This window comes from Lithobates pipiens, unplaced genomic scaffold, assembly GCF_037356315.1.
Source record: "Lithobates pipiens isolate NorthernLeopardFrog02 unplaced genomic scaffold, aLitPip1_a1.2 Scaffold_8, whole genome shotgun sequence".
Classification (NCBI taxonomy): Eukaryota; Metazoa; Chordata; class Amphibia; order Anura; family Ranidae; genus Lithobates; species Lithobates pipiens.
The window spans coordinates 223,748,488-223,765,258 of NW_027507903.1; the positions used below are offsets into that span (position 1 = coordinate 223,748,488).

At 42.9% G+C, this 16,771-nt stretch overlaps 1 protein-coding gene across 1 annotated transcript in view; it reads right to left on the reverse strand.

The window, feature by feature from the left end:
• The window catches only part of TWF1 (twinfilin actin binding protein 1), a 54,007-nt gene extending 37,699 nt beyond the window's left edge, over positions 1–16,308 (reverse strand). Inside the window, exon 1 of the mRNA XM_077472744.1 lies at positions 16,146–16,308. Within this exon, the coding sequence (XP_077328870.1) occupies positions 16,146–16,254 (109 nt within the window). The 5' untranslated portion in view covers positions 16,255–16,308. The remainder of the gene's footprint in view (positions 1–16,145) is intronic.
• Positions 16,309–16,771: the final 463 nt, after the last annotated feature.

A 16,771-nucleotide genomic window follows, 5' to 3' on the forward strand; every position in this document is an offset into this window, starting at 1 on the left:
GTGCCCATCAGTGGTACCTATCAGTGCCACTTAGTGCCACCCATCCATGCCACCCATCATTGCCATCTTATCTGTGCCCATCAGTACTGCCTTATTTGTGCCTATTAGTGCCGCCTTAACTGTGCCTATCAGTGCATTTCAATGAAGGAGAAAAATGACCCGTTTGAAACATGATTTTTTATTTTATTTCGCATATTTTTTTGTTTGGCAAAAAATAAAACTCCCAGCTGTAATTAAATACCACCAAAAGAAAGCTCTATTTGTGGGGAAAAAAATTATAAAAATTTCATTTGGGTACAGTGTTGTATGACCGCGCAATTGTCATTCAAAGTCCATCAGCGCTGAAAGCTGAAAATTGGTCTGGGCAGGAGGGGGGTTTAAGTGCCCAGTAAGCAAGTGGTTAAAAAAAAATGATCTGAGATAAATAGATATAGATAATATCTATCTATTACACACACACACACACTACTTCCAAACATCTTGGAGAACTAACCCCAGGTCTTCTGTGGAAGTAGGCCACCTCAAAAACTTCCGTCTCTTCACGTAATTCCAGACAGACTCCATGATGGTAAGATCAGAGCTCTGCGGGGGGGCCAAACATTCATCTGCTGCATATTATCACATTATGACATTATCCTGCAAGGGCCTTTTTTTTTTTGCAGTTTTGTGAAGTAGCATGATAATACAACCCACATTCTCTTCACGCTGGTGTTCTGACGTCAGGCACCTGAGACTGAAGAACTACATAAGGGTGACAAGCAGCCTTACCCCTGAGCAGATAACGAGTGGGGAAAGGTGCCTAGTCTACAGGGCAGGAAATTAGCTTTGCATATTGAGATAATTGTGACTTTGAGCAATTACACTGCGTAATTGAGCTGGGAAGGTCTATTAACAAGCAAGAGCGAGGAGTAAGGTAATTCATGCACTGTGCATCATTAAAATTTGATGTTTGCCTGGGCTTGAACTTTAAGTACTATATGCCACGCAATGTCTTTATGATAAGAAAACTTTTGAGACGGTGGGATGTGTGGTGTCCATAATACTGAGAGACAAAGAACAATCGATAACAAAATACTCACACTACTATCCCAGAGTAAGGAACAAAATCAAAAACTAAAATATGGATGTGTAAGTGTTCACACTCCTAAACTAATACTTTGTTGAAGCACCTTTTGATTTTATTACAACACTCTTGGGTATGAGTCTATCAGCATTGCACATCTTGACCTGGCCACTCTTCTATCTGCGAGGGCATCTCCTGTGCACAGCCCTCTTCAGAGCATCCCACAGACTTTCAATTGGATTCAGGCCTGGGCTCTGGCTGAGCCATTCCAAAATGTTAATCTTCTCCTGGTGAAGCCATTCCTTTCTTGATTTGGATGTATGCTTTGTGTTGTCATGCTGAGAGATGAAATTATTCTTCATGTTCAGCTTTCTGGCAGAAGTCTGAAGGTTTTGTGTCAATATTGACTGGTATTTGGAACTGTTCATAATTCCCTCCACCTTGACTAAGGCCCCTGTTCCAGCTGAAGGAAAACAACCCCAAAAGAATTATGCTGCCACCACCATGCTTCACTGTGGGTATGATGTTCTTTTTGTGATGTGTAGTGTTGTTCTTGCGCCAAACATATTTTTTGGAATATGGCCAAAAAAGTTCAACCTTGGTTTCATTAGTTCTTGGTAATGTCACAGTTGTGCCATATTTTTTGATGACGACTGTCTTCACCATGTTCCATGGTATATCTAATGCCTTGGAAATTTTTTGGACCCTTCTCCTGACTGATATCTTAACAATGAGATCCCTCTGATACTTTGGAAGCTCTGTGGACCATGGCTTTTGCTGTAGGATTAGACTAAGAAAATATCAGGACAGACCTACTAGAACAGCTGAACTTTATTTGGGGTTAATCAGAGGCACTTAAAGGCCCCTTTCACACAGGACGGATTAGTAATGATCCACCCCATGATGATCCGCTTGCTCAGCGGGGATCACTCAGTTTTCCCCGCTGAGCCGGCGGATAACGGGGGTCCCGGCACACTGCAGGGACTGCCCTGTCAGCTCTCCTCTCTCCTCTATGGGGGGATCGGATGAGCATGGACCGTCTATCTGTGTTCATCCGATCTGCAGACGGATAGAAAAATAGGATTTTCCTCAGTCTGCAGAATCGGACAATAGCGGAGGCGGACGATATTGGGTGTCTGCGGATATTTGCAGACACCCGCTATCCCATAGAGATGCATGTACAGTGCCTTGCGAAAGTATTCGCCCCCTTGAACTTTTCAACCTTTTGCCACATTTCAGGCTTCAAACATAAAGATATACAATTTTAATTTTTTGTGAAGAATCACCAACAAGTGGGACACAATTGTGAAGTGGAATGAAATCTATTGGATATTTTAAACTTTTTTAGCAAATAAACTGAAAAGTGGTGCGTGCAAAATTATTCGGCCCCTTTACTTTCAGTGCAGCAAACTCACTCCAGAAGTTCAGCGAGGATCTCTGAATGATCCAATGTTGTCCTAAATGACTGATGGTGATAAATAGAATCCACCTGTGTGTAATCAAGTCTCTGTATAAATGCACCTGCTCTGTGATGGTCTCAAGGTTCTGTTGAAAGCGCAGAGAGCATCATGAAGACCAAGGAACACACCAGGCAGGTCCGTAATACTGTTGTGGAGAAGTTTAAAGCCGGATTTGGATACAAAAAGATTTCCCAAGCTTTAAAACATCCCAAGGAGCACTGTGCAAGTGATCATTTTGAAATGGAAGGAGTATCAGACCACTGCAAATCTACCAAGACCTGGCCGCCCCTCTAAACTTTCAGCTCAGACAAGGAGAAAACTGATCAGAGATGCAGCCAAGAGGCCCATGATCACTCTGGATGAACTGCAGAGAACTACAGCTGAGGTGGGAGAGTCTGTCCATAGGACAACAATCAGTCGTACACTGCACAAATCTGGCCTTTATGGAAGAGTGGCAAGAAGAAAGCCATTTCTCAAAGATATCCATAAAAAGTCTTGTCTAAAGTTTGCCACAAGCCACCTGGGAGACACACCAAACATGTGGAAGAAGGTGCTCTGGTCAGATGCAACTAAAATCGAACTTTTTGCCCACAATGCAAAACGATATGTTTGGCGTAAAAGCAACACAGCTCATCACCCTCAACACACCATCCCCACTGTCAAACATGGTGGTGGCAGCATCATGGTTTGGGCCTGCTTTTCTTCAGCAGGGACAGGGAAGATGGTTAAAATTGAGGGGAAGATGGATGCAGCCAAATACAGGACCATTCTGGATGAAAACCTGTTGGAGTCTGCAAAAGACCTGAAACTGGGACAGAGATTTATCTTCCAACAAGACAATGATCCCAAACATACAGCAAAATCTACAAAGGAATGGTTCACAAATAAACGTATCCAGGTGTTAGAATGGCCAAGTCAAAGACCTGAATCCAATCGAGAATCTGTGGAAAGAGCTGAAAACTGCTGTTCACAAACGCTCTCCATCCAACCTCACTGAGCTCGAGCTGTTTTGCAAGGAAGAATGGGCAAGAATTTCAGTATCTCGATGTGCAAAACTGATAGAGACATACCCCAAGCGACTTGCAGCTGTAATCGCAGCAAAAGGTGGCTCTACAAAGTATTAATGCAAGGGGGCCAAATAATTTTGCACGCCCCACTTTTAATTTTTTTATTCGTTAAAAAAAGTTTCAAAAATCCAATAGATTTCGTTCCACTTCACAATTGTGTCCCACTTGTTGGTGATTCTTCACAAAAAAAAAAAAAAAATCAAAATTTTATATCTTTAGGTTTGAAGCCTGAAATGTGGCAAAAGGTTGAAAAGTTCAAGGGGGCCGAATACTTTCGCAAGGCACTGTATGTCCGTATTTCATCCGCAAACGGATAGATGAAATACGGACATAACGTCCGCATGTGTGAAAGGGGCCTAAATGATGGCGGGTGTGTACTGACTTCTATTTAACATGAGTTTGAATGTGATTGCTTAATTCTGAACACAGCTACATCCCCAGTTATAAGAGGGTGTGCAAACTTATGCAACCACATTATTTTAGTTTGTATAATTTTACACCCCCCCCCCCCCCCCAAAAAAAAAAATATATATTTCTTTGTTTTTCAATTGTCTTGTACAGTTTATAGGTCACATTGCATTAAGAGACCTTTCACACTCACAGTGCCCGGGCGTCGGTGGTAAAGCGCCAATATATTTTTAGTAGTGCACTTTTAACCCCCACTAGTGGCCGAAAAAGGGTTAAAAGCACCGGCAAAGCGCCGCTGCATCAGTGTTTTGCCGCGCTGCCCATGGATTCGAATAGGCAGGGGCCACTTGCAAGACTTTATTTACATGCTGCCAGCGCACCTCTCCAGTGTGAAAGCCCTCGGGCTTTTTACGTTGGAATGACAAGAGGAGAGGTGCTTTACAGGTGCTCTTTTTAGCGCTATAGAGCCTCAGTGTGAAAGGGGGTCTAAAAAGGTGGAAAAAGTTCTGAAATTATTTATCTTGGTCTAATTTTTTTTAGATCACAGAAACCTGACATTTTAACAGGGGTGTGTAGACTTTTATATCCACTGTACATACACACATTATATTTATCAACAATGGGGGTGGAGAAACAGCATTATATTAATCTTCATAGTAAATTGCTATGTGGGGGAGCGGAGGTCTGATCACTGGAGGAAAGGCAATCTGTTCTCACAACACAGCCAGAAAACTCAACACACTGGGATGAATTTGCTCTCATGCCTAGTGTGGTCAGTTTGAAATGGGAGAACAGTACACCTGGCAGGATCACTAGGTATTGCACAAAAAGGAAGCAATACAAAGAATGGGGTACTTTTCTTTTTTTTTAACACATATACATGGTACAAGAGATACATGTAAAGAATTTGAAATGTTGGGGTAACATGGTAAAGTGACTGTTATTTCCCAAAAACAATTGTTTTCTCTGTGCCCTGTTCACACCATACATGTGCAGTAGTAAGCACAGCTCAACGACATGTGAAAAAGCTTCCAATCTGTTTTAATAATGGAAATAACACAACACACACATACTACAGAGTAGCAATTTTTCAGAATATGAGAATCTTAAAAAAATAAATAAATAAATAAATAAATATGAAACCCGTGCCCACTTGTTGATTAGTGCAGCAAACCTGGCAGGTATTCCTATAAGATGACATATCTGCTAGACAGAAAGATTTTTCTTTTTAGACTCCACGTAGCTTTGTTTGCAGACAAATTTTAATGCAGCAGGAAGCAGCTTTTCTAAATTTGCTGTTAAGGCTCGGTTCACACAGGGGGCGACTTGTCCAAGCGACTTCGCCGCCTGACAAGTCGCGCTCCGTTCTGTACTACTGAACCGTTCTAATAGGAGCGACTCAAGTCGCTCCGACTTAGAAAAAAGGTTCCTGTACTACTTTAGCGGCGACTTCGGGCGACTTGCATTGACTTCTATACAGAAGTCGTTTTACAAGTCGCCACTGATTGTGTGCAGATCGCGGCGCTGCAAGTCGTGCCGCCCGCTGTGTGAACCGAGCCTTAAGGGAGTGTTTACAAAGATTGGCACAAAAACAATCCACAAAAAGGGATATATAGCGGTTAATTTATTTACCTACCTATTGTAATCTAAAGTACTTTTTGCCCAAAAGGTTGTGGTAGGGCCTGTTCAAAGATTCTATTTTTAATAGGGTCTTAATCACACAGGTGCCAAAGCCTGTATATTGTGAATCGCCCGCCGACGATTCACTCCGTCGATCCCCGTTGAGCAGGGAGATGACAGGTCTGTCTCTGCACACTGCGCAGGGACGGACCTGTCACAGCGCCGCTCTCCCCTATGGGAGATCGGATGACGACGGACTGCAGTGTCCGTCGTCACCCGATCCGATGACGGATGGAAAAATAGCTTTTTCCTCCGTCACACTTTTTTGGATCGGAGCGGGTCGGATGACAGCAGACTTGTCACCGCTGACATCTGACGCTCCATAGAGGTCTATGGAGCATCCGTTTAGGTCCGCCTGAAAAACTGACAGGTGGGCCTGAACGGATCGTCAGAGTGAAAGGGGCCCTAGGGCTGCTTACCTGCACGCCTGTCAAATTAGGATGAGGGGCTGAGTCCGTACAGCCAATCAGCTTAAAGCACAAGGACCCATTGACACTATGGCATTATGGTAATTCACGTTGTGCTGCAACATACAATACAATGCATATTAAATGTGTTGTTGCAATGCAGTGCATTCATTTGAGTGGAACCCTGATGTACCATACGAGTTGCCACGAAATGCACAAACGCATTGCCCTTATACATTTTTAAACCAATGTTTTACCAATAATGCAATATGTGTTTTTATGAGCATTTAATACATGACACAGGACTCCCAGAGCACTACAGGTTAGCCACATCAACAAAAAAAGTAACTCCCTTTCAGCACCAGCTTCACACTTCCATAGTCACGATTTCCAGTGCGACTTTGGAGTGCAACTCTATATTATCTGGCACTAAGTCGCATCAAAGTAGTGCTGTGACTAAGTCACACCAATCTGATTGGGAGCCACTGAAAACAATGGGCTACAACTTGTCATGAGACTGTGTCCAAAGTCGCACCAGTGTGAATGGTGCCTACAACTTTATAGTGAGCTGTCAGACAAAGGAAAAGTAAGGCCCCTTTCACACGGGTGGCTGTTCTGCTGCTGTTAAAGGCATGTTTTGTTATTTTGAAATTCAGAGAATCCTGGCACAGCGTTCACTCGCAGTTGTACATTGCGATTAGCTGCGTTTACATGCGGCTGCGTTTGGAACATTCTTGCCATTTCTGATGTGCTTCCTGTTTTTCTTTCATTGTTGCCACTGCTATCTGTAGGAGAAATAGTACACTGCGAATACCTGCAATTATATGCAGATAGCTGTGCTAAATAGTTCCTGGACACAGTAAACTTTATTTTTTCTATCTGCACAAAACTGCATGTAATGAAACCGTTGCTATATATATATATATATATATATATATATATATATATATATATATATATATATATATATATATATATATATATATATATAAAATCTCATTCACTTGAGTGTGTAAAATTCAGCTAGAGCCACTGAACTTTGTAAACAACAGTCTTTTCATTGGTAGTAAAGAGATATGAAAAGGAGCCAAGAGCTCCACCCACTGGATGGATAAAAGACTACAATAATACTTTGAAAAAAAATAAAAAATTTAGTCCTGTCCATAATAAAGAAAATATGGACAGTTTGGCTAAAGATTTCCGTTAAAGTTAAATGATACTACCGGTATAATTTTCAGTACCTTGTGTTACTTACTCTTATGAATGTAGAGTAAGATGGAAAACAAATAGTTTGATCGCTTCCATCTGCACAGAAGCAGAGTGTTGTACAGAAGGCTTCTTCCTTATAAGGAGTGGACAAAGGCTGGTTTTGGTGCCTGATGACACTCAAGAGATGGGACATTGCTATTGTACTGACACTGGAATGTAACAAATGTAAGGCAGTGTATACATATAAAAACGGAGATCATTTGAAAGCACAAACGCTGCCATGCCCTGCTCCAGTATGGAGTGAAAAGGCGGTTAACGGCAAGTCTGAGAACAATCTTGTGAAACCTGTTCGGTATTTTACCAACCAACAAAGGGATAATTGTAATAATCTAACGCAATGCACTTCTACAGTATGTGATATTTAAAATATCGCAACAAGAGTGTTTGTTATGGAGACAAAAAAAAAAAAAATCTTCACATGGCTTATACTTGACTTCCCTGGAAACGTTGAAGGATCTGCCACCTAGGAGATTCAGATTGGCCCTTCTTCATGCACTGACAGCATTTTCAATGCAAGTACAGCTGGGGACCATGCCCATGTAGTAGGCCTTGAAACAGCCACTTGTAGTCTGTACTGTCACAAGAGGTGCCTCATCAATGCCCTTATGGCACCATCAGACTATTTTAACGAAAGGCTAAAGGTTTTAAAATAATTTTTATTATTATACAGTTCAGGATTTAGACGCACAGGGTTCACACTGGCGCACTTAAAAACGCAGTATGCATTTTTCAAAAATGCATATTGCAATTTTAATTCACCTTTAACCTGTTTTTGGTGCATTTTCTGGTTTACCAAGTCCCAGTTTATACCTGTGAAACAAGTGTGAACAGAGTTTGTTTCTAAGATAAATTATCAAGAGCCACCTCTTCGAAATACTTTGACTACCATGCTGTCTTTATTGTGACTTACACATTGGACCTGGATGGTTCTCCATTGGGAAGTTGGTCCTTCTATTTAAAGATTAGGATGTGTACAAGACCATTGGTTGTTTATTGAATGTATCTGAATTTCCCATCCGAGAGGCAGTGGCTTCACCTTGACTTACGCATTTACACCTCTATGGGCAACATACACATACGTAATGAATTCCAGTCTACCCTACTGGCTGTTATTACTCTATTAAAGATTAGGAGTGGGTTCCAGCGTACCGATTCTGTCCCATGTGCATTTCCCGAAACGCGTCAAGTTCACATGTTGTGAACCCCTATGTGCAGAGTCATTTTTAATGTTATATAATAAAGTTGCATCGATGGTTTCTCTTCTATATGTCTACACAAAGTCTATGACTTCATATTCTGTGTTGTCATAGTTGTACATGACTTGCTAGGATGTGGACATATAACACACACAGTCTGGGCTTCTCTCTCGCTGTAGATACCTGGGAAACATGAACATACGACTCAAAAAAAAAGAACCCCACTAAAAATGCAGACATGCCCTTTTAAAACCTGTGGGATCCCTGTAAAAGCTGAAAATCAACATATTAGGCACCACTAATACACTGATTGTCGCTAGCTTCTGGGTCCTGTGCTGAGCAGCTACCCTGCCTCTCCACCTCATTCAGAGAATGCTTTGCATTTACTGAGATAATGAAAAGTATTCCCTGAATGGCACCCATGTCTAGCAAGCAACCTCCTGTCTTCACCAAGTAGCAGCGCAGCCACTTGGAAGTTAGCAGCAAACAGCAGCGGTGCCTACAACACAGATTTCCAGCTTCCACGGGAATTGGACAGGAATGGCGCATACATACTTATATTGGTCCAAGCTGTACTAATGGAACTATGCAAACCTAAAACTTCAGCTTTAACATGTTGTCTCCCTATAGTACTCCCAATTGTTCTGCATAGATTTTTGTGTTCCAACAAAATTTGTACATTCAGCTTTAGATTTAGGCTCCATTCACACTTGTGCGACTTGTCATGCGACTTTGGACATCAAAGTCCCAAGACAAGTCACAGCCCATTCTTTTCAATGGCACCAGTTCAAATCAATACGACTTAAAGTCGCAGCAACTTTGAAAAGGTGCCTGCACTAATTTGGTGTGACTTTCGTCCAGAGAATGTAAAGTCAGATTAAAGTTGCACTGGAAATCGTGCAACTTTGGAGACACGCTAATGTGAATGGAGCCTTACCAAAACTAAATATGAGAAGCTAAACTACCCAATCAATCTGTATGCAATCATGCAAGCCCTTGCACTACATTGTTGTTTATTAGATCTTAAAGCTGAGTTCCACCCAAAAGTGAAACTTCCACTTTAAACACTCCTTGCCCCCTTACACGCCACATTGGGGGCGGGTACCTAGTTTTGTCCTGCTTCCTTCGCCTTGATGCTTCCTCCTCCCTCTCTGCAATCTTCTGGGACACGTCACAGGTCCCAGAAGATTGCCCGGTAACTGAGATAGTGCAGCGCAACTCAGGCATGCGCAGTGCGTGCCTGGCTGTGGAGCAACAAGCTGTCACAGCCGGATGCCCACACTTGCAATGACGCTGCTGTAGAGAGGAGGAGGAGCGAGGCTTCTAACGGCTGCACCGCTGGACTGTGGGACAGGCGAGTGTCTGTTTATTAAAAGTCAGCAGCTACACTTTTTTGTAGCTGCTGACTTTGAATAAATTTACAAACGAGTGGAACTCCGCTTTAAGAAGATTGTATGGACAGATTGTAACATTTTGTGGTGAGCTTCAGCCACGTGTGAAAAGTGATAACGAGCATTTGTTTTTGCTCATAGCAGCCAGTGGGATCATTATTTCATGTTTACCCCTTCACTCTATTAATAGAAGAAAGATTTCTATGGCCAGCAAGAAACCTTTTTACAAAAAAATGCACCATGACCCCTGTCTGATGAAGAGTTCTGACATGTCATGATACATGGTTAGAACAGCAGGAGTTCAGCATGCTCAATGCCATAGTGAAATGTAGCAGCAACGCCACATGTTCTTGTGACGTGCTTTATATTCCACTTTGGTTTGCAACATAATGTATCAGAAACTATCCAGCAAAGTATGAGGAAAATGATAAAGTAACTATAGTAGCAAATGGTAATTAAACCTATAAAGCCCCCACAAACATTGCAGGTTCATCTATCCAGAATGAATCACCATTACCCACAATTAATCAGGATCCATTGACACCATTGAGATGCAGCTACATGAATGCACCTAGGCAGCGCAGCACAATGATTTCTGTCTTTTTTTTGTTTCACAATTTATGATTTGTGTCTTAAAGTGGTACTAAACAGACACAGTTTTTTTATATTGTCCCTTCTATTTCTGATGGCACTGTAATTATTTTAATAATAAATAAAAAACCACACCCATCCAAGTACCTTTTTCCTAATTGATATACAGCTGTCACATGACCCGTATCTCTCCCAGCATGTCTGCTGGGAAACTTAATCAGGAGGCGCTTCTAGTCCTCTCCAGGAATTTTTTTTAAAAGAAAAGCCTTTGAAATACAGAGTAAAAGTCAAGAAATATAATAAACTGTTTTAAAATTGTCATACAAATAGATATTTGAAATCAAATCGTTAGTATTTTGTGGCAATAACAGGATGTAGGCAGATTTCTGCCAGTCGCAGGCTGCGTCACACCCCCCCCAGTCTGTCTTAGACTACGCGGGAGGTGAAGCCACCATCAAATCTCCAAAACACCTCACCCAATTGTTTTTAGCTGGTTAGTGGGTATGGAGGAGTATGGATAGAGTGGGCTGTTATTTACCACTGTGTATACACCCACCTGCGAGACTATAGTCACATGGGCTGTTCAGATGTGATAGGGAGGAAATGTTCAGCATAGAAACTCACTGAAAACAGAGCATGTGCAGAGCTGCCAACACTGCTCTGCAAAATCCCTAGCTGAACTGGGGACATGAACAGAAGAGGGAGATAGAGAGTAGCAGGATCAACTAGGTTTTTTTGCAGAATACATAAAATGAATCTCATAGTGACTGAGAGCGTATGAACAGCATGTAATGCATCATTTATTGATAGTTTTTTATGATGTAGGTTCAGTGGCGCTTCAGGTACCACAATGTACAGATGTGAGCAGTTTTCTAAAAAATGGCTGCACATTCAATAAAATATACTTTGCCGTGTATTGGCAGCTGAATGAAAATGAAGAGGCTACCTTAATACAATGTGCAGTTAGTCCCTACTTGAGAAAGGGGCCATTTGCGATTAGAGGCAGGAGGCCCAGCATGGATTCCCATTGGTCAGTTGCAGGCAGAAGCACCACTGAAAGCAATGGGAGGCTGACAGCTCCTGCAGCTATTTGCGGCCCTTCACATGTATTTGAACAAGCAGCTCGTGTGCTGGTGGTGCTGTAATTAAACATACTGCCCCTACACTAGAGGTCGACCGATATATAGGCCGGCCGATATTTGCCATCTTTTAATTAATTGGCATCGGCCGATTGAGCTGATAAAAGGGCCGATTTAGAACTACAGCGCGACTTGGAAAAGTTGAGTCTTCATAGAAGCGACTTGTTTCCTCTCTGGGCAGTCTGCCAAGAAAAGAGCAGAGATGCAATGTTTACACTTGAATGAATGAACTCAACTCAGTGTGTAGAGTTCTCAGTTTAACCATTTAAAGCGGTTGTATACCCGCTAATGTTTTTTTTTTGCCACCTGCAAAGGAAAAGGCATAATGAGCTATTATGCACCACATAATAGCTCATTATGAAATACTTACCTTAGAACGAGGCCCCGACATCTGGCCCAATCCACGCCGAAGGAGCTGACATGCTCCCTCTGCGTTTCTTCCGGGTATCGCGGCTCCGGTGCTGTGAGTGGCCGGCACCGCGATATCGTCACTCCCGCGCATGCGCGCGGGAGATTTCATCCCGGCCAGGTCCGGGAATCCCCTTTTGCGCATGCGCCGCTGCATTCAGCGGCGCATACCGAGGGGAATATCTCCTAAACCGTACAGGTTTAGGAGATTTTTTTTACCTACAGGTAAGTCTTATTATAGGCTTTCCTGTAGGTAAAAGTAAAAAAAAATGACTATACAACCACTTTAAAGACTATTTCTCTTCTGACACTTGTTGCTTACAAGTAAATGTTCTGTATTTTCTGCCAGAAAATCACTTAGACCCCCAAACAATTATATATATTTTTTTAGCAGAGATCCTAGGGAATAAAATAGCGGTTGTTGCAATATTTTATGTCACACAGCATTTGCGCAGAGGTCTTTCAAATGCAATTTTTGGGGAAAACAAATACACTAAATGATTTTAAAAAAAAAACTAAAAACAGTAAAGTTATCCCATTTTTTTTCGTCCAAAAGTTTTGACTACCTGTTTTTATTTTATAGGCTGCTTTCACACTGGAGCGGGCAGGCGTTGATGGTAAAATGCTGCTAGTTTTAGCAGCGCTTTACCATTATTGCATATAACCCAGCTAGCGGCCGAAGAAGAGGTTAAATGCGCCCATGAAGCACCGCTGCCAAATTGCATTGCATGCGCTACGGCAGTGGTGGCCATTAATATCAATGGGCAGGAGTGGTGGAGGAGCGGTATACATCACTCCAAACATGCTGCTTGCAGGACATTTTTTTAACATCCTGCCAGCGCATCACCTCAGTGTGAAAGCACTCTGTCTTTCTCTTTCACACTAATTGCAGGGGAGCCGTTTTGCAGGCACTTTACAGGCGCTATTTTTAGCCCAAAAGCGCCAAAAAAACGCCCCAGTGGGAAAGGTGTCTGTTAGGTTTTATGAGATGAAGGGGGATAAAAAAAAGAAAAAAAATTCAGCCTAAACACATCGACCCCAAAAAAAAAAAAGAAAAATAAAAAAAATCGGCATCATATATCGGCCGCCATTATTTCTAGATATCGGCATCGGCCAGAAAAAAAAAAAACATATCGGTCGACCTCTACCCTACACTACTACAGCACAGCTGGCACCAGATACTGACCAGAGCAAGGGGGATGTAATTTCATACCTCCCCAAGGTGCTCATTCTGTTCTGCAGTCCAGGACTGATCCCCCTAAAGGCCATTAGCCAATTTCTAGAGGAAAACTATATGCACTGTACTTTGCTTCTCTCTGAAAGGGCCTGACTGATCAGACTAGTCAGGCCTCGGGGGGGGGGGGGGGGGGGGGTCAGGAGGTGGTAGCATCTCCCCTGCTGCTCTAAAAAGCAGTCCACTACAGAATACTTTGCTATGGGGGGGCTGCCCATGTGGATGAGCCCTTAGACAACTGCCAAACAAGTTTCCCCATTGGATGAATTCCTCTCTGTTATTAGGATTTGTCCTCACTTTCATTCCCAGTGGCACTGGTTATCAGGACAACTAGAGAGACTAAGGGCCAGTTTACATCTATGAGAATGCATGTGTTACAGCAGTGCACATTACATGGCACTGATGCGCTGCAGTGCCAGTCATTTTGAATAGCACCCAATTGTACCATGGTCTTGTTCACACAGGTATAAACAGGTGTTTAACATAGGCAAAAACAACTGGGACAGCACTACAACCTTTAATGTGATCCAAAGGTGGCTCTAAAACTGGGTGTTCAGGCTGAATGGTCCCTGGAACTTCACTAATGCACAATACCACAATGAAATAGCTGGTGGATCGGTATACGTCAGCATATGTCTATATGCTAGCCATGATTAACCACTTATGTGTCCATGCAGCTGTTGCAACCCAATAGACATGAATGGGACTGCCTGCACAGGGATTCATGCAAACACCTGTGCCTCCCTGTGTGGAAAAACATGACCCTTGCATGTGCGGATGATTAAAGGGGAAGTAAACTTCCATCTTTGAATTTTACCTATCGGTAAGCCTATAATAAGGCTTAGCTGTAGGGAGTGTAAATCTCTCCTAAAAGTGTACAGTTAAGGAGACATTTACTGTACCATGCAACCAGTGACACCACTGGCACATGCACTCTGAAGGAGCTTCCTTCAGAGCCCCGTGCCATGACCGGAGGCTCCCGCACACATGCGTGGGAGTGACATCATCACTACTCCAGCCAATCACGGAGCTGGAGTCCGCAAACCCAGAAGAAAGATGGGTGAAGATTGAAGCTGTCTCCCATGATGACAGGAAAGCTTTGTTTGCAGGCAAGTTTCACAGAATGTACTAGTATGAGATGCATACTAGCACAATATGCCTTTGGCTTGCAGGTAAAAAAAAGGGTCAAGCAGTTCACAACTGTTTAAAAGTGGATTTTTAGTCAGAAAATTGGGTCCTGCTAGATCACTACAGGCTGGTCTCTTTTGCAGGTATAGTCATGTAAAACATTAAAAAAACAAGTGTCTATACTGTTTAAATTCCAGTAATACATAGGGGGTTATTTACGAAAGGCAAATCCACTTTGCACTGAAAGGGCACTTGGAAGTGCAGTCGCTGTAAATCTAAGGGGTAGATCTGAAATAAGGGGAAGTTCGGCTGATTTTATCATCCAATCATGTGCAAGCTAAAATGCTGTTTTTTTATTGTCCTTGCATGTCCCCCTCGGATTTACAGTGACTTTACTTCCAAGTGCACTTGTAGTGCAAAGTCTATTTGCCTTTAGTAAATAACCCCCAATGTCTCCCCTGCTCTGCACATGCCAAGTTACTCCCTATTTTTAGGCACTGTTGAGTTTGTAGAGACCGATCTGCTGACAGCCTTGAGCCCAGGTTCACACTGATGCGGGTTTGAAATTGTGGGAATTCACGATTTCAAACCCGCATGTCAGTCCGACACAGATGTCTATTGAAATCGCCAAAGTTGGCAAACTGATCACATGTGCAGCACCATGGCAGTTGTAGATCCAACAAAAGCAACTTCCTTGGCTGTAAAGGATAATTCCTTTTCATGTTCACATCGTGCTGATTTGACATATCAAATCACAGGCTATTCCTGGCAACAGCCCCGCCCAAAACGGTGCAACACCGACTTTGCGGCTCCTCGCCGATTCCCAAAAGTAGTTTGTGTCAGTTTTGCAATGGTTTGCACAGGGCCATTGCCAGGAATAGCCGGCGATTTGATATGTCAAAACGGCATGATGTGAACGTGGGCTGAAACTGAATTAAACCCTCCTATCCTTTACAGCCAAGGAAGCTGCTTCTGTTGGATCTGCAACTGCCATGGTGCTGCACATGTGATCAGTTAAAACAGCAGCCGTTTGACAGTTTGGTTGAGGATACAATGTGACAGTTACATTCCTGGAATGCCGGAATTCCTAACTGTTTTTTGAAACTGGTGAGTTTAGTCCTGTTTTATGATTTTCTGCTGCTCAGGGGCTTTGGGCTTCAGCAAAATGGCAGCCTGTGGTAAGAAGATACAGGCAAAATACTGGAGACAATTTAAAGGACATGCTAATTTTGGTAGCATAATTATTAAATGTGGGACGTATGTTCCTTGCTAAAGAACATTCTTTTATTATTATCAAGTTGTTCTGGATAAAGTTCCGCTTTGTGAATGAGGCCCAAACTTCCTAATAGTAATACAGATAGCAATACAAAGCCAACAGAAGGTTCTACCCCCCACCACTGTCCAAATCAAAAAAAATAATAATAATAAAAAAAAAGTTCTACTTTATATAGACTGTAGATACTTTAAGATAGACTGTATATACACACACACTTTATATACTTTAAGATGCAAGTGCAAAGAAAACGTCAGGTGTTTATACGAAGCAATAACCTCATTCTCCCATACAGAGCCCTTTATTGCAGCACTAGATAATAACAAGGAAGTGCAGATAAGGAGCAGCGTGTATCCTCTTCATACATCCCAATGGAGTCACACAAAGGTAGAGCCCCCCTCTGCCTCGCTCTCTCCTATCCCCACACTCACCCTGAATGCCGGTCTGGTGAGACATGATGGTGAAGAGCCCGCAGCTGGTGAGGGTGAACCAGCCCAGGAAGTGACAGGGCTGAGCCGGCACCCGCGGGATACACGTCATCGGCCCGTACACTGGTTGCCGAGCAACCGAGCCCAGTCCCAAACTCAGCAAGCCTAGGACACGCCCTCTTGTGGTGTGCGGGGACGGTCCTGACTGACGTCATTATACATACACACCTGTCCCCTTCCTGGAATGTACAACCGCCACATCCAGATAATAAGCGCCCAGCGCCGCTCAGTCCCTTCCAGTGTCCCTATAAGGAGTTTCCCACTTACTTCCTGTGCCGGAGTTCACCTTAAAGGCACAGTCCATTAAAATGAACCGATCCAATTAATACATCAACATTGGTTAAATGTAAAAGTGCATTTATTAACCCTTTCACTGCCAGGGCTGTTTTTTCACACGTTTAAAAAGTCAATTTAGGTCTGCTAAATACGTAAGGCTGGGTTCACACTATTGTAGGGTTGCCACCTTTTCTTCAAGCCAAACCCGAACGCTGTAGTGGCCTGGGACTAGGGATGAGCTATGGTGTGTTCGCATGGACCACGTGCAGAGCCCACCAGGATGTTGGCGCAGC